This window comes from Hydra vulgaris, chromosome 08, assembly GCF_038396675.1.
Source record: "Hydra vulgaris chromosome 08, alternate assembly HydraT2T_AEP".
NCBI lineage: Eukaryota > Metazoa > Cnidaria > Hydrozoa > Anthoathecata > Hydridae > Hydra > Hydra vulgaris.
Genome location: NC_088927.1, coordinates 50,505,301 through 50,525,451, shown reverse-complemented (window position 1 = coordinate 50,525,451; position 20,151 = coordinate 50,505,301). Strand labels below are relative to the sequence as shown.

At 26.1% G+C, this 20,151-nt stretch overlaps 1 protein-coding gene across 2 annotated transcripts in view; it reads right to left on the bottom strand.

Annotated features, from left to right (window-relative positions):
* Nucleotides 1–492: 492 nt before the first annotated feature.
* LOC136083933 (TNF receptor-associated factor 3-like) overlaps nucleotides 493–20,151 on the bottom strand; it is a 228,285-nt gene continuing 208,626 nt past the window's right edge. For both annotated transcript variants that reach the window (XM_065803890.1, XM_065803891.1), the window contains 2 exons: nucleotides 12,830–13,243; nucleotides 493–827 (listed from right to left, as the gene is read on the bottom strand). In XM_065803890.1, the coding sequence (XP_065659962.1) occupies nucleotides 567–827; nucleotides 12,830–13,243 (675 nt within the window). In that variant the 3' untranslated portion in view covers nucleotides 493–566. The remainder of the gene's footprint in view (nucleotides 828–12,829; nucleotides 13,244–20,151) is intronic.

Sequence of the window (20,151 nt, the reverse complement as noted above, 5' to 3'; positions counted from 1 at the left end):
AGTTATCTCAAAAAGGGATAGAAAATGGAACGGAAAAAAATGGATACTCTGCAAGGGATATGGTAACTTATAAAAACTTTTTTTTGTTTAAAACACGAAGCGGTTGTTATACAGATATAATTAGGGCCCATTATGAGCGGTAACGGCACGTTTGCGCAGCTGATTTTTATATATGAATTTATCTAATACAGCAGCAACATATTAAAGATATTAAAGAGAAAACTTGGGCTGGTTAACTTCCGAAAGTCTTACAGATTTATCAGCAGATACTGGTTTCTAAAAGTTTTTATAAAAATTTCTAAAAAAGAATTAGAAAACTGTTTAATACTAAGACTTTTAATACTTTTTAATACTTTTATTACTTTTAATACTTTTGATACTTTTAATACTTTTAATACTTTAATTACTTTTAATACTTTTAATACTTTTAATAATTTTAATGCTTTTAATACTTTTAATACTTTTAATACTTTTTAAAGAATTAGAAAACTGTTTAATACTAAGACTTTTTAATACTTAAGCCTTTGGAGTAAAAAGAGGGAGTTTATCCCACAAGTAGAACATTATTATGAATATATAAACTTTTTTTGCATTTCCTTGTGGAATGTTAGCACTGAGCCAAAGTGTATGTGATGGAGAGCGGGAACCGTATAGTCTTTGACGCTGTCCATTACGTCATTGAGGAAATCATTTCGATCGACGGAATGATCGTCCCATTCCTCCAGTGTGCCGTTTTTTAATGTATCGAAGCACCACTCGGGGTTGTTACATGGGTGGGGTATCCATGCTGGCGTTTCGTAAAGATGAAGAAAAGGGATAAACCGTTGCTAAACAAAAAAAGTAGAAAACAATGAAAACAATGGTTAGGATGGATTTTGGGGGTATTTGTTGCCGGAATGGGGATTCGGGAACTTGTTTTGGGAAGCTAGTTGCCGTTTCCAACAGTGCTACTACTTGTACCTCAGAAACTAGGGGGATATTGGGCTTTGTTGCTTTAAGGCAACCCTATGCAGTGATGATAAGAATTTAAAACCTTTACAATTTCAAAGAATAATGTATTATGTATGATCATAAATTAGCCACAAACTTATTCCAGTACGCAAAAATACATTAAATCACATAATCCTGGGGTTCAAAAATTAAATTTGCTCCCCCTGGGTCCCATCTAGTATTACTCTAGGATGGCAAATAAAAGTCAAAATTAGGCACTTCAGTCCATTTTATGATCTCGTAATATAATGAAGGTAAAACGTTAATTTTAATTTTATTAATTTTGTTAATTTTATATTGATGGGCATCACCCATTTTGTAGCACTTCTGGTTGTCAAGAAATTTGCATTTTTATACTACCTTATTTGACATTTTTTTAGACAAAAAAAATTTTTTATTTTTTCCTCTCATCATGTGTAAACATTTTACGTAACGACTTTAGGCAAAAATCTATCTGTTAATCTATCACTAAACACTATACCAATAAAACAATTTTCAGTTCCCAGCTAATCTTTAGAAAAATATATATACAGAAAAAATATATATAGCAGAAAATTATATCTACATTAATATAGTCATAGACACATTACACATTAATTTAGTCATAACTCTATTACCGCATTAAATTGTGAAAAAATAAAACACAAGGTTGCCCAATTTTAAATTTTCTTAAATATTATAGATACAATATTATAAATATTATAGATCCATATAAACGATATATATCTATACATATATGATATATATATATATATAAATATATATATATATATATATATATATATATATATAGAAATATATATATATATATATGTATATATATGCATATATAAATATATAAATATATAAATACATATATATATATATATATATATATATATATATATACATATATAAATATATATATATATACATATATATATATATATATATATATATATATATATATATACATATATATATATATATATATATATATATATATATATATATATATATATATATATATATATATATTTAAACAATATAATAATATAGACTAATTTATTATAATATTATATAATTTATAATATATTTTTAATATAGTATTACTAATGATATATAATAACTATATACGATACGTTATAATAACTATAAACGATATAGATATAAATATTATAGATTAATATATATGACTAATTTATAATAATATATTATAATTTATAATATATTTCTACTATAATAATATTAATAATATATATAATAACTATATATGTTATATTTTTTAGTATCGATTTTCATTATTTTATGTTGAATAAATTTCCCAACAAGATAATTCACATCATTTAGAATGACAGCCAAGATGTTTGTTTTTTGTTAATTTGCTAATTGAGACAGTCTTGCATTCTTTAGTTTTTCACTTAACTCTTCTTTCTGTTTTGTAATCAAAATACCTAGTTCTTTTCTTTCAATAAGAATATCTCTTCTCTTAATAGGCTCTGGAAAAGTCCTTGTTCTAATAACTGATTGTAAATTACTGAACAACTCATTGTTTATTAAGTCTATTCGCTTACTACTATGTATTTTAGTTTTGTAAAAAAATTTAGGTTCACATAAAAATCCAACTGTGCTCTTAATATTCTTTTGCTTTTAAATGTGTCAACTAACAAAACATATTCATCATCTGCTTCTTTAGAGGTCAACCACACCATTGTCCTCAATTTTAACAACTCATTAACCAATTTAGCTTTTTTTAAGAAGGCTTTATCTTCAGCTGTTTTTTTAGTTTTATGCTTTTCAGACAACTCTTCACTCATTTCAAACTTTAGTTCTAAATGACGTTGTTTGCATTTATCTTTAATTTTTTTAAAGTTTGTTGAAGTTTTTTTTAGCAATGAGTCACGCTCATCTAAAGATTTTTTATCCAACCAGTCTAGTGTTTTGTTTTTATACCACATAGTATAAGCTTGTATAGTTTGTATTTTGGCATTTGGCTTTGTACGAATTAAAAGATCCAATATCGCAAAGTCGCTTTCTGACGCTTTGTTTGTTGTTGGAACATTCTCTGCAGCCTTACTTATATTATCGACAGATTGTCTTTCCAGAACAACTAACAAAGAATGACAAATTACTTCTAATGTATGCTGTGTTAAAATACTTAAATCAGTGTCTTTAGTCTCTTCAAATAATTTATCGTACAAAATATCTTTATGAATATTAACATCACTAAGACTGAATATATGTGTTTTCGTGATCATAATCGATGATGTATTTTTACACAAATCTGAAAGTTTCATTTTTAGGATTAACAAAAATGGATTCATATCAAGAATACTCTTTTGTGATTCAATTATCCGCTAAAGTGGACCTGTAATTATTTTATCAACTATTCCAGGAGCCCGCACTTCTACTAAATATAATTTGTTGCTAATATCTTCTTTAACTGCAAGTAAAAGATTATTTTGATTAGACCAATTTTGAAGAAACTCTAAGATATCTTTTGAATGAAAATACAAAGCCGCAGCATTATAATATAATATATTAAATCTGTTACTCACAAAGGGTGCAAGCATACACTTACTTTGTCCTTTACCAGCAAGAAATGCATTAAAATACCCAGCAACTCCAGCTTCATCACTTCCCCTTACATGAAAAGCTTTACATGCAGTTCTTAATAATCTAGTGGCACCTGATTCAGCAGTATTGAATGCAAAAATGTTTTCATAACTACTACTTAAAACTAACTTTTCGAAGAGTTATTTATTTTATCAGTTTCTGTTGCAAAGTTAGATAATAAATGCAATTTACAAAAAAAAATTAGACATTTCAATGATATCTGCTTGCTCACCTTTTTTTAAACCTTCCCAGTTCTTTATAACTTTAGACAGTAACTTTTTCCTCATATTTTTAAGATTTAAATTAAACAGTGGATTAACTGGCCCAAGATCAGACATGGTAGTTTTAAAAAAACATACAAGGTTAGAAAAATCGTTTTCCTTACTGCTACTTTCAAAATTGTCACATATATAATCTAATGTTTTGGTTAACGCATTAATAGTACAATCTGCATCACTGCCAGCCATTTCACATAATCCAAAAGATAAAGTAACTTGAAAATTTTGAAAATGTCTATGATGTTTAGAGGTACCGTCACTTTGAATCAATTTCTACAGTGTTTATCATTTTTCTGCAACTTGAAGTAAGTGCTAAAGCCTTAGTCATAGAAGAAGTTGAGTAAGTGCTAAAGCCTTAGTCATAAATCGAGATTTTGTACCAATTGAAAAGAGCTTCTCTATATCTATCTTTGCTATTTTTTTTAAAACAATTGTGATAACTTCATTAACTTCGTTCATGCTGACATTCAAAGAAACTAACTCCATAATAACTTCTCTTATATCATCAGAATACCTTCCGTTTTGAAATGTTATTATTTTGCGATCATGGAGAAGACAACTTAAATTAAAATCTTTATTTTCTTTGCTTAATACTCTTGTGTTAGGAGAGTCGGTATCCTTTTCAGGATTATTTAAACTATTAGAAGACAAATTTTCATGTTTATTTACTACCATGCTAAACTTCTTGTTTACGTAATACAATTTTTTGCATGTAATTCTTTTTTTCTCATGAAGGAGTGCAACTTTATTGTCGCTTTTTTCAAGCTTAACTAACAAATGTTAAACTCTTTTATTAGGATTTTTAATGACTTTATTATAAAAATCTTTTAATTCTTTTATTTCCTTATTTTGTTTCTTTTTTAATTGATGAATCTTTGCTTTATTACTTGCATATAATAGTTTATATGTCCTTCATGTAAAATTTTTTTTCATATTACAAATACAAACATTAGCAGATTTGATCTTATTTATACAACCAGATGAAGCAAGTTTCAATTTTTTAAAACAGTTTTTCGAGGTTTGTTGGTTCAATTTTCTTTTTTACCCTTTGTTTTATATTTTTCATTTGATATGCATAATTCACAACTAGTTTCTGAAATACGTAGTTTAAAGAGCATCAGCCTATATATATATCTCTTCTTTAATCGTTTTTTTTTTTAACGATTTAAATTTATCTACAACAATTTTAATTTTGTTGTACAAGCTCAAATTATTTTCACTTACTGAAAACAAATTGGAGAATCGGCTTCTGAAATTTGAGCACACCATTTTCAAAGATTTATCACTCAAGCATAGATACCAATCATATAATTCTTTATTATTCATTATGATAAGGCTAATTTTATCCAAATACTGTATTATATAATTAAATTATTATATCATTTTTGCAAATTAGTTACCGAAATAATTTTTGAAACAATATTAAGACGGACTGAAAAGAAGAAGAGGACGGCATTTAGCAGGTATTAACTTAAATATAAAAATTAAGCTAAATACCCGAATATTAGCAAAAACTTAGCTTTTTTAAAGTTATTTAAGACCAACTTATTCATCACAAAACCAAATAAAAGAAATAGAAGCAAAGAAAAATAGTTATATATTGTTTTAAAGGATGCTAGAACGCAAATAAAATAACTTTAAGCTCAAATAATTACAAAAACTTAATTAAAACCGCTCCTACAGCCAGATAAACTGATATTGAAAATTCTAGCAGATATTTTATGAAAGATTATTCATTTTACTTTTCGTAAAACGTTTTACTATAGCATAATAGATTAAAAAAAAGTGGTCTAAATTTAATCTGAAAAAGTCTTCTTTATAAATAAAAAACTTCGCAAATTTTGTCTACGGAATTTGTCACGTGACTAAAGTGCCTATCAAAATAATAAAAACTTTTTTTTTTTGCTTCTTTATTATATTTAACTATCCAGTAAAATCAAAATAGAATCTGATGCATACAGCATTTAGTTTTCACAGCTTACTCATGAAACTTTCGAAAACCATTGGCATTAGATTTAAAGCATACAAGAACTTTACCCTTGTCACAAAAAACTTTTGTTATTCCAATGCAGCATGCGTATTTACAACGACCCTTTAAATCTACGAAAGAAGGAAAATGACCAATATTATCTTTTCTTGTAAATGGCTCAGGTATACTCGCAGCAGGACCCCTTCTCTTTTCATCTCTAGGAAGATGGTCAACAAAAACGGATGGTCATCCTCGTCTATTTGAAACCTTATCAGACTGGACTAAGCATTTGGCCATTATTAGTTTAAATATGCGTAGTGGAAGAATATCTTTCTATGATGCTTGTGCCTTTTTCTACAATAGAGTATCCACTCTTGCACTACAACCAAGTCAAGAAAATTTCAAATGGGTTTGCGAAACTGCGATACAACTTTTTGGATCGAATATGAATCTTGTACAGAATCAGCATGCCATCAAGGAGATCTACTCCACCCATATATTTGTTGTGCATAGTAACAATAGATGGTTGTTTGACTGGAACAAATCTCTTGGATTTTCTATCCCAGCAATTAACAATGGTTATTGGATTCACCCCCTCATTGTTAGCAATGCAACACCCCTGTTTTCGAACCATTTGACAACACGAAGTTCAACATAATCAACTGTAGTAACCCTGATGGCAGCTGAACCTCTGCCTTCTTTTTTTGATTCACAATCAGTGGGCATGTTGACATTTAGGAGTCTATGCATTGTTCCTGTGCATGCTTGATCGTAAAGTGTTTTCACCAGTTCCAATCCAGTGTACCCATTGTCAAAGAATAGCTTGTGCCATTTATGCCTTGGTACATTTACTAACGAGTGCATCACAATATTTCCAGATGCTTTCAAATCAGGCTGTCCTTTACAAACAGTTGAACCTGAATGCATCTCAAAATTATGAACAAGTTCATCAACACTAGCCAAGATATAAAACTTATAACCCCACTTTTAGGTTTTTGAGGATTGCATTGTTTCAAAGAGGATCTTCCTTCGAAAGGAACAACTTGTTCATCAATACACATAATTTCTTCATGTTTCAGGCTAATAAAAGATTCCTTCAGCATGTTGGCGATCGGACGTACCTTGTAAAGCTTGTCAGTACAGTTTTCTTGACACTGAATATCGTCATTGTATTGAAGAAACGACTTTACTTTTTTAAATCGGATTAATGTCATCACTGAGGCAACTTTTTTCAAAATACAACTCATTGCTCGAGTACATACGTGTTGATGGGAGCTTTGCAATACTCATTAAATACAAAATGCCAATAAATTGCTCTAGTTCATTTTTGTCCAAATGCAAATTCTTCTCTATATATTTATTTAAGGCATATTCAGGGCCAGATTTAGGGCCCCCACAACTTTATGATATTTAAACTAGAAAACAGAAAAAAATATTTTATTTATATTTATACATATTTAATTAAATAATATTGAACTTTTTTTGGACATTTAAAAATTTTTATTTTACAAACTAATAATAGATGTATTTACGTTTATTGACAATGAATGGTCTCTAAAAATGAAGATAAGATAGTTTATGCCGTCCGCGATCGGTGTGCACCGTCGATTGTAATAATAATAGTAAATGTGATTCTAAATATACACATGTGGGTTTTTGGAAATATAAAATACACATTACAGACTATCTGTCTGTAGATAAATTATTGTTATTTGTTCTTTGCACTTATTGCATGTCAGACGTCAGTAAACAACAGTTGCATACACAATAGACAATTGTTACAGACTTTATTTGTTTCTTAAATTATAAGTTAACCAGTGAATTGTGTTAAAATTTAAAATGGAAGAAGATCGTCATAAATTAAAGCGAGTTTATATGAGTGGTGTGGATAAACGAAAATTGGCAAAAGAAAAAGATAAAAAAAATACAGAAAGAATTTCAAAAACTAGGCGAATGACAGAGTTTTTCATAACACAGCCCAACACAACTTCTTCTTCTTCTGAGGTTAGTTCAAAGTTTTACAATTACTGTACAAAGAGTAAACATTACTTTTAATAATATATATTTTTTACTTTTTATATTTAATAGCATATATTAATAAAATATATGCAGATTAGGTAGTTTAAATAATAAATATTACAATTAATATTTTTTCATGTATGCATACTATACTTATCTCTTCAAATTTACCTTTCCTAATTAAAATTGTTTAAAATCGAAAAAAATTATACGTATATTGGCCACTTAGGTAAATATTATTTAAAAAAAATAAATAATAAAAATTAAAAATCAAACGCATTAATATTATTAATACAAATTTAAAAAAGTCTTATCAGTTTCGTTTCCATAAATTACATATTTTAATTTTTTTTTTTTATTTCAGTCATATAAAATTGCTCTACCGCCTCAACTAGTAACTATCGCCGAAAACCCTTCACCTCAAAATTTTGACGAAGAAACAAATGAAAGCTTAAATTTAGATATAGGATTATGGCCTGAAAATATGACAGGATTAATAGATTATTGGGCAAAAGGTAGAAAGTTCAAATTTACAAAATTGTAATGAAGAATAATTTATACAAAAATCAAAAAAACAGTTTGATGTAAAGTTTACTCGGAAATGTAATAAATCATTGTTTGAGCGAAAAACTGCTAACAGAGAAATCAGTTAGAAATCATCGTACATATGATATCAGCTCATCTGAGATTATATTACCATCACCTTCTTCATTGTTGCTGTTTTGAAATGAAAAATTTATTTGCTCAGCATCATCAGCTCTTTTTATCTTTTGAATAAGATTTCCTTTTTTTTCTGCGTTTGGCTTACTGGTGGTGGTGCTTGCAGTAGCGGATATATTTTATCTAATGGGAACTGTGGTGCTTGTTGTTGTTCATTAGAATTAGAAACATCACTATCCGATTATGAATTAGCATATTCTGATTCTGACTCGGATATAATAAAATCCTTATCAGATTTACATGATAGATCACTGACATCAGACAACTGAGGTTGGTCTACATGGAAAACAGTTTCTCTAAATGGAATTTTTAACTTCTTTAAAGATCCACAGAAATTTTTAGAATTCATCTATAACATTAAATAAGCAATGTAAAAGTATTCTTATCTTTTCATAAATGAGATTGCATTGAATGATAAAATTATTTTAACAGTGCTTCAAAGGTTACGAAGCAAAACAAATAATCTTCAAAAGTACACATCTATATATATATATATATATATATATATATATATATATATATATATATATATATATATATATATATATATATATATATATATATATATATATATATATTTATATATATATATATGTATGTGTGTGTTTATATATATATATGTATTTAAATAAGAAAATAATATTTGTTTATATAAATTATTTAAATAAGATACTTTTATTAACAATAATCAATGACCATAAAAAAAGTCAGGGTCAAACTTTTAATAAAGTTGCTATTAGTCTTGAAATGTCTTAGTTTTCATACAACCCATTCTATGAAGCATGTTCCAGAACCAAATCATTGGATAATTTGTTTTTTAAGTTTGATAAACATGCATAAAAAGGTAAGTCATGGAATGATAACTTCACAAATGTTGTATTTGTAATTGTTCTTAATTTCAGCGATAATCTTTTCCTGGATATTTCCGAAATCCCACATAAATCTATAAATTTTTATTATTTACGAATATCCAAACAGTTTCCTGGAAATACTTGAAATATATTTTTTTTCTCATCAAATAATTAAAACATTAAAGGCATCATTCATCAACTGGTCTGTATTACTTAGGGTGAGTCATTATTTGTACAAAGAGTTTTTTCTTACTAATATCCATATATTTATTATTATAGGGATTCCTAAGTGCAGAGAAAAATTATTTGTTATTTGTTAATTTTGTGATGTTATTGTTTTGTTGTTTTGTGTTAATAGATGTCTTGGTTTAATTTTACGTTGTTTTCTTTAGTTTAAAATGATTATTGGGTAGTTTTATTACTGAAACTGGCTATATAAAATCAATCGTTAAAAGCTAAAGGTTCAGTTTTCAAATAAAAACAAACCGTTATCTTATTTTGATCATTTAAGTTTAGCTTTGGTTTTTAAAAAGAGTTGTTAATACAAACTGGCATTAATGCAAATATAAATCTTAAAACTTTCACAAAAGAAAAACCACCTTGCAAAGTAAGTTTCTTATTTGTTTTCTGTTTAGTCACATTTTTGAGTTTTCAAATAAATACATAGAGTACATAACAAAGTTCCTACATAGCAGAGTTTAAGAAATGTACTGAATGTTGATTGTATTCAAAAAGCTAAAACAAAGTTTAATAATTTTTATACCATTTACTTAAAGCTATATAATAATGAAACAATATATCAATTTAAATTGTTTTTGTAAGTATTTTTGATACTTTTTTATGTTTAATATTTTTTTGTAATTTTTTTATTTAAGTTTTTATTTCTATTTTATCTCAAGGAAAATATGTTTTTCCTTTATTAATTTTCTTATTATTATTAATTTCTTCATTTTATATTTTTAGAGTTATTGTTTATAATGGATATATGGCTATTTTTGCTTGATTTTTTATATTTCTGTTATTTTTTACATGTGAATGGAAACCATTTATACTTTATTACGATCTAGACGGTTTCCATTTGCATTAAGTTTCGATTTTCGGTAGAAACAACAGGTTTAATAATTTGCCTAACTCGGCAGTAAAAACAGCTTAATTGAATGAATTTTGTAAAAAAACTCCTAACAAATGTTAAGAGTTTTTTTTTGACGGAAAAGCTTTTATAAAATAATATCAAACAGATAAAGCTAAGTTATTTTAAATAAGTAGATCTCTTTGGTCCATTTTTCATAATTTGTCCAAATTAGCTTTTTAATCAAATTTTTTAATTAGGTCTCTTTAGCCCATTTTTCCAAAAAAAGTCCAAATTTGCTTTTTAAATGAATTTTAAAAAGAGAGGGTTTAAATAGTATGACAGCCTAAGTTTCTAAAAATACCTGAAGAAGTATTACGCAACTTCTTACAGGTTAAAGATACTTTTATTATGTAAAAGATACTGAAGTAAATAAATACAGCTCTTACATAAATTAATTATTTACCAAACACATAATAAAACAATAAAATTGTTAAACTGAACTTTAAATCAATTAATTTTTTGCCGTTTACTAAAATAAATTAAAGTATAGAGACAAAATTAAGAACAAGTTTAGAAATAGTCGGGAGTGGAACAGACTTACCACGACCCATGGTTGTGGTAAAAATGGACTGTCATGACAGCGAAATCAATTATATAAGTTGCGTGTGTTTTTTTTTTTAATGAAAATGCTTTCTCCCAAATAGTTATACTTTTTGGTATTTTTTTTAATTAAAACAACCAAATCCTAAGCAAGATATTATTGGATCTTTTTTTATTGCTTTTGCAAATTTGAAATCTTAATAAAGTTCTTTATAAAAGTAAAGTTACCTTATTAAAAAATTAAAAAATATGATGAAAAAAAACAAACTTCACAAAAGCTTTATGTGGTCATTTTCAACTTTTTGAACCAAATATAAAGTTTCCTTATCACTAAACATAATATTTACTGAGTAAATAAAAAGTTGTATAAAATTATTTTTTTATTTATAGCTATGCATATTTTTATAGTCGTTTTCCCTGTTCCCAAAACAACATATACCACCTAAATATCAGTAAAAAACTTTCTTTTGCAGATTTAAATCTTATTAAGTTTTTCACTCAAACTTACAGCCTTGTTTTTGAATTTTTTTACTCTGATAAAACCAATATTGAGTAGGGTAGAGCGGGGCTAGTTAAGCAAGTTGGGCAGTTAAAATATCTCAAAAACTGCGCATTACATGACAAAACATCTAATAGATAAAAATTGGGGAATTAAAATATTAACGCACTGCGCAACAAAAGGTTGCTGCAAAGCTATTGAGTAAGATATATGCGCACTTTTTCTATTTTGGACCACAAAAGTAAAAAAAAAAATTTTACATTAGGTTCATTATTACATAGGTACATTATTTACATATATTTTTAAAATTAGTAATGTTTAAATCGGGCTTCAAAGTTGAAGACATTTGTATAAAATTATATTTTTATATTTTATGAGACTTTCTTACTATTTAAGTTTTTCACTTTTTTTACTTTCGTCATTAAGGTGTATGAAATAAAAGTTAATCTATACACACGCTTACTGTTAATAAAAGTTTTATTGATGGTTCACCCAAGTTTCGTACCATATATATTCATTTGTTTGTTGAATTTTTAACTTACCACACTATTGCTTAACTTACTTTATTTACTTATTATTTACCACTTTTTCAACTTGCGACACACTATTGCTTAACTTACCCTGCTGGTGCAGGTTGAACAGCTCTGCAAAATTTAGGCAATATTTTTTAAAAAAAAATCAAAAACTATACTTTATTCTTAACAAATTTTTAGCAGGTTAAATTATCATTCAAATATTGAAAAATCCGATCCAATGTTCATGAGATCTGTTAGATTTAGTAAAAAATGCTCAACTAGACCCCCTCTACCCTACCTAAAACGTTCTTTGATATTGGAACTTTACACAAATAATTTAATTGCCCAAGAATACTTTTTTTTAAATAACTTCAAAAATTATAACTATATACCTTTTTCATTTAAAGAAAAAAAATTTTTTTCAATCTTTTCTAATAATTTTATTTTATTGCCTGTTCAATCTTTTTTTAAATTTTTTATATTTTAAATTTTATAAGTTTTACTTTTCAACTCTGAGCAAAACGCATTACATTACAAAATTACACATTACATTACAAACACATTACATTACAAAAACCACATTACATTACAAAACACAAACAAAACATCATGGCTGGACGTAATTAGTAAGTAATTGATTATTACCTATATTTTATGTCAATGTTTGGTTTTAATTTTTTATCTTTTTTAAAACACGTTTTTATTTAAATCATTTACTTACTGTTTTAACTGCTAGAAAGGCCTTTATTATTTCCAAATTTTTCTCATGTAACATAATTTTATCTTTTTGTGCATCCACTTTTGAAATAAGTTCATTTTTAAGTGCATCCACTGTTGATGTAATTTTATTTTCAAGTGCAACCACTTTTGACGCATTTTTGTTTTCAAATGATTCCGCTTTCAAGGTAATTTTATTTTTAAGTGCAACCGCTATCGACACAATTTTGGTTTCAAGTGATTCTACTTTTGACATAATTTTATTTTCAAGTGCACTCACTTTTGACGCAATGTTATTTTCAAGTGTGTCCACTGTTAACGTAATTTTATTTTCAAGTGCCTCCACCAATGATATTGACATTGAAAGATGGTTTTGCATTGAAGAATTGGCGTGCGTTTCATGTTCTTTTCTCATTCCCTTTTTAATAAAGCAAATATCCTAATTATTTTAATACAAATTAAGATAAGAAATTATCTATATTACACATATCAAAATAAAATCAACAGTTCTTCAACTGATTCAAAAAATGTAGAGAAAAAAGCGGAGAAAAAAATATTAAATAACGCAGCATCCGTGATTTACTATTGTTTTCTACCGCCCCTTTCTTGCCATTGAAAGTAGCCAATTAACAATCATGAGCCAGACATTAAAAAGTCATTACTATAATGAAGCAAATAATCACAAATTTACACACTAAAAAAAGAATTAAACGTTTCTGACTCAGGGTAGAATATTTAATATATGCTTAGTAAGGTTGTTTTTTTTTAATTAAAAATTTTGTTTCAAGTTGATTTTTACATGATTTAAATTAGTTTTAGTTAACACTAAAACTAATTTAAATCAACACTCTTAACTTTATAGACATTTGACTTTATATACACACACACACATATAAATGTCATAAAAAAATTACAATTGTATCATGAAAAAAAAAAATGTCATGAAAATTTACAATTGTTTCAATATAAGAAAAAATATTTATAATAATACAATCTTGGCTAAAGATATAAGTCATTATAAAAAAAAAAAAAATTTTAAAAACCAATTATTTTGCAAACGCAATTATCACCATTCCAATTCTTAATATGTTATTTGAACACCTCAAGACTTTTTGCGGACATGGTCTCACTATTTTGAGTGTTCCAGAGCGTGGTGGCTCTATATAACATACAGCATGAATCATTATATATAGAGCCTTTAGGAAGTATTTCTTTTTTTTTTTTTTTTTTTTTTATTAATTCACCTCCTCAACGCCGAGAAGGCCACTACAAACAAGGAGGCTACTTTTATGTGGTATAACCCTCTCTCAGCTCTATAACTCTGAAACACGAACCTTGATAAACAAGACTGCTGCGAGGAGAAACAAGTTGAGCGCGGTACTACCAGAGACATGGTGGGGATTGAATTCAGAACCTCTCGCTTATGAAGCAAGCGCTCTACCACTACACCTCGACTGCATTTAGGAGGTAGAATGAGTTTTTGCTACAACGGAATTTATACATATGATTTTTTATAGTAAAAAGGTTTTTCATCAATATTGGATTTAGACAATTAATAGATTTAAAAGTTTCCATTATAAGAAATCTCAAGTTTTTTAGATGGATTCTTGGATTAATATCAAAATTTTATAATTCATCCAGAAACAAATCAAATCTTTTATAAACTATACTTTGAACACTTTTATGAATTTATTTATTTTTTGTCATCTTTTTCTGAACAAAACATCCGATTTAGAGGACAATACCCAGTAAGCACAAGACGCATTCTAGACGTTTGTAGACGTCTAAAACTGGTCTAGATAAAGACGCATCTTTAAAAACATCTTAAATACGTCTTCTATACTTGAAAACCTATACGTCTTTTCACTTAACGTCTTTTATATGTCTTTTAAAATGCGCATTTATAAAAAGACATCGGTTAAACGTCTTTAATTAGCGCGCATTCTAATGCATATATACGTGCATTAAATTTTTTATAACAGTCATACATATGTAAGCTTACATACGTACAGCGGTTTGTACATATGTATACATATGTACAAACCGCTGCATTGTGTATATATATATATATATATATATATATATATATATATATATATATATATATATATATATATATATATATATATATATATATATATATATATATATATATATATGTATATATATATATATATATATATATATATATAGATATATATATATACATATATATATATATATATATATATATATATATATATATATATGTATATATATATATATATATATATATATATATATATATATATATTTATATATATATATATATATATATATATATATATATATATATATACAAACCGTTGTGCCTAAGTATATAACATAAGTCTTTTATAGCCTTAATTATAATAGTGCTATTATAATGACTGTTAAAATAATATTTGATCAATAAAAATATTTTACTTACAATATTATACATATATATTATACATACAATATTATACATATCATATATTAATATACCATCATATATTAATTACCACTTTATAAAATATAATGAAAAGTTACTCCTTAAAATAAAGTCAAAATTGTGAGGACCCGATCCCAGTCTAAGAAACTTTGCACTCTCCGCAAAGCTAAACTATCATATCATGCTCATTAAGATTAAATTTTTATAAATATATTTTTTTTACGTAATTTAATTGCTAAACGAAAAGTGCTTAAGATATTTGTCCGGATGCCGGACAACCAGACACTTCGTTTTTTACATGAAAAACGCTTTTGCTGATAAATGTCTTCTGCATGCTGGCGATCAAGATAGCATTTTCAAAAAATAATTTAAATCGATTGTATCGCGACAAGTATTAAATTTTAATTTGGCAAAGATTGAGGAACAAGAGTTGTAATCGAATAAAGTTATTATTAATTATATATCTAATTATATATTTTTATATCAATATATATTTCTAAATAAAAAAGTTGTTACATTTCAAGGACATTTACAAATAGTAGTAAACTAATCTGAAGTAAACACCAAATATAATATAATAATAGATAAAAATGAAAATAATAACAATAATAATACATAGTATTTTATACAAAATTATAGACATTCATTTAACTTAAATGAATGTTCTAGTGTTGTTTTTATTGTTTTCATTTATATCTATTATTATATTATATTTGGTGTTTACAGATTAGTTTATTTGGTGTTACATTACTCTTAAATTCTAAGAGTAATGTAACTAATATTGTAAATAATAATAATTACAATACATACATATGATAATAATAAATAAAAAACATACATAATAACAATATTGAATAAATAGTTAATAGGGAGGATAATAGTAATAAAAATAAAAATTAAATTTTAATAATTAAAACAAATCAATACTAACTTCCATACAACAATCATTTATACATACAAAGTTACAGGTATAAATAGTAATGAACTGAAAGCAGGAAGAGCTTTAGCTCTCGCTTTTGCCTACACTCCCCTAAATTAGTTTACAAGAGCAATTTATTGCTCTCGCAAAAATAAAAAATTAAGAAATTTTGTTTAATTATGGGTTGAAAACTTTACCAGGAATAAAACATTTTTATAGTCAATAAATACAATTGGATTATTAATTTAAATAATAAAAAAGTTTATTTTAAGGTTAATCTTTTATTATTTTTTTATTTTTCTATCACCAGCTTACTAGTTTTCGAAGCTACAGGTCCCATAAGAGATCAAAACATTGTTGTATTTTTAATGCGTTTGAAAGAAAATGTCTTTTTTAGCGTAGAAAGAGAAAGAAAAAAGTTGTTAAACTTTGAATGATTAATTTTGATATTTTGTTTTATCGTATTTACATCAATCGCTTTTAAAAACTTTTTAATTATATTCATTTTGAATGGCGTTTAAAATATAAGTTTCGCTTAAAATAAAAGTTTCGCTTAAAATAAAAGTGGCGTTTAAAATAAAAGTTTCAAGAGAAAAATAGAAATCATTAAAAAAAACTACAATGAATAATAAATATTTATAAAATAAAGTCAATAATAGAAAATAAATTTTTATTGTTTTCTATAATATAAACATATCTAAAAAAAGTACTATTACTTGGAAATTTTTTATTACAATTATATTTAATAAAGTGATTGATGTAAAAAAAAGTATCAAACTCATTCATTCAAAGATTTTAAACATTCTTTTCAAATCATTCAATCAAACATTTAATATAAATAATGAATCTTATTTGTAATTTAAACATTTTTCTAAAATCATTATAAATATTTTTATGTACATAACTTTAAAGTATAATTGTTTTTTTAATTGTAATTAAATAAATTCTCTTATAAGTCTATTATCTAAGTTTCAAATAAATTCATTGTTTTTTAAAACGCATTGAAACTAATTTATTGTATTACAATGTTGGCAGCAATACAAAAGTTTAAATTTAACTGTTATGTCGCACAAAAATAGAAAGCTCTCGTAAAAAGCTGTTTAGAGGAGCAGCTAGCATGGCTCACTTTGCCTGTTTTAGGAGAGCAGCTCTCCGTATATATATATATATATATATATATATATATATATATATATATATATATATATATATATATATATATATATATATATATATATATATATATATATATATATATATATATATATATATATATATATACAGTGGTGTACCCTCCAGGGTTTTTTTACTCAAGTAAGACTCAATTTCAGTCATTTAATTCATAAAAAATAGGAGTTGAAAAACTGAAGAAGCTCCATATAAATTAATAATAAAATGATTTAAGTCATATCCCTTATAAATATTTTTCTGACCACAATGCTTTCAGTCGATTGTATGTAAATGCAGACTTTCCTTCCATTTTAAATGGTCAATTGAAAAAATGTTTCTAGTTTTGAATTCAAATTATCATTCATGGTTATTTGAATGGATTAATTTATTGAACTAAATTTTTTTTTGCTGAAGAAGTAAAATGAATGATAGTAATAGTTATTGTCAACGAAAGTTTAGACTTCTGAATAACATAATGAAAAATTTTCTGGACTCTAGCGATAATGAGTTAAATAATACTGAAGATTTAAATGAAGATCAATGTTCGTCGATCAACATAGAACCTTTCATATCAAACCAATTTCTACTGAATAAGGAAATTCCTATTCAAGACCTTGGATATGCAGAACAGTATTTATCGATTACAGATAATCAAAAAACCATAAGCTCTGATGAGAACAAAAGGTTTTCATTGAAGGAAGAAATTGCTGCATGGGCAATAAAACATAAAATTAGTTGTTTGTGTAGCAATGAACTTCTGGATATTCTTCATAGAAATAATATTCCTGGATTGCCTAGAGATAGTCGAACATTGCTAAATACACCAAGACATATTAATGTTGATAAAAAATGTGGTGGAGAGTTTTTGTATTTTGGAATAGAATGTGGTGTGACACGATGTTTAAAAACAATTAAAAACGTTGACGTTGACATAAAAATAAATATAAATATTGATGGGTTGCCTTTATTTAAATCGTCTTTGGCTCAATTATGGCCCATACTTGGACTATTTAATAAAAATGTTTTTGTGATTGCTTTATTTTGTGGAACATCTAAGCCAAGTTCTCTTAATGATTACTTGAATGAATTTATCGCAGAGTGTAAAAATTTATCTAAAAATGGAATTTATTTTGAAAAACAACACTATAACTTTAAAATAAATGCTTTTGTTTGCGATGCTCCAGCTAGAGCATACTTAAAAAATATTATGGGTCATACAAGCAAACATGGTTGTGAAAGATGTGAAATTGTTGGAGAAAGTATGAACCATAGAATAATATATAAAGGAAGTGGTTTTCCGCTTAGAACTTTGGAAAAATTTGATAGTCTTGGATACCATTTTCATCAAAAAGGGTTCTCGCCTCTTAAAGAAATTAATATTTCATTTAACTGTTTTGTATTGGATTACATGCATCTCATTTGTTTAGGAGTTGTCAAACGAATCCTTGTATTTCTGAAACATGGTCCCAGAATTTGCAAGTTATCTAATCTTTTATTAGCAGAAATTAATTATAATTTAATTAAATTGAAAAGTTCAATTCCAAGTGACTTTGTGCGACAACCGCGATCTTTATTATTTTTAGACAGGTGGAAAGCAACTGAATTTCGCCAGTTTTTAATGTATACTGGAGTGATTGTATTAAAAGGTATTGTTAGCAAAGAGTTTTATATACATTTTCTTTCTCTCCATGTTGCGACATCAATTCTATTGAATTCTAATAGAAAAATAAGAGAACACTATTTAGATTATGCTAGACAATTGTTTGCCTATTTTGTAACAAATGCAGAAGATTTTTATGGCAACACTTTTCCAGTATATAACGTGCACAGTCTACTACATATTGCTGATGATGTGGAAAAATATAATGTTTCTCTTAATGAAATTTCTGCTTTTCCTTTTGAAAACTTTTTGCAGACCCTTAAAAAAGATGTTAGAAATCATAAAAGTCCGGTCGCCCAAGTTGCTAAAAGGTATATAGAATTTGAAAATTGTCATAAAATATTACCTTCAAGAAAAACCTATCATATTTCTGACAGAGGATTGAAAGATTCATGCTTCGTCACAAAATATCTTTTGTGTATTGTCACAGAAATAAATCTAGGTGCTGATACCAGTTATTTTTGTCATGTGTATAAATTAAAAGATCTTAAATCGTTTTATGAAGAACCATTAAGTTCGAAATATTTAGGTATATATTATATCCAGAATCTACAAAAATATAACAAGTGCAAACTAATTAAACAAAATGAGATTAAAAGAAAAGTAGCTTTGTTACCAAGTGGCAGTGGTTATGTTTGCTTCCCACTTTTACATGAGACAGAACAATAATGAATCAAAATATAGTAACAATTATATATAAACTTTTATTAATTAATATTCAAAATAAAATAATTTTGTAACAAAAACAAAAATTTTGTTGTTATATATAAATGTAAATTTTTTGATGAACACAGTGATTTAAGTTTTTTGCATCTTTATATCATATTTAATGATGTTTACTCGTTTAGTGTTTAAAGATTATATGTATATATATATATATATATATATATATATATATATATATATATATATATATATATATATATATATATATATATTCTCTCTTTTCTCTCCCTTTTGAAACCAACATGAGGTTGAGCACTTTTTATTTATTTTTATTAATATTCTTATAATAATTTAAAAAAAATTGAATAACTGAAATTGCTTACTACTTCAAATCGCTTAACACTTACGTAAATAGCTTAACGCTTAAAACATGGCCGATATGTATATATATATATATAT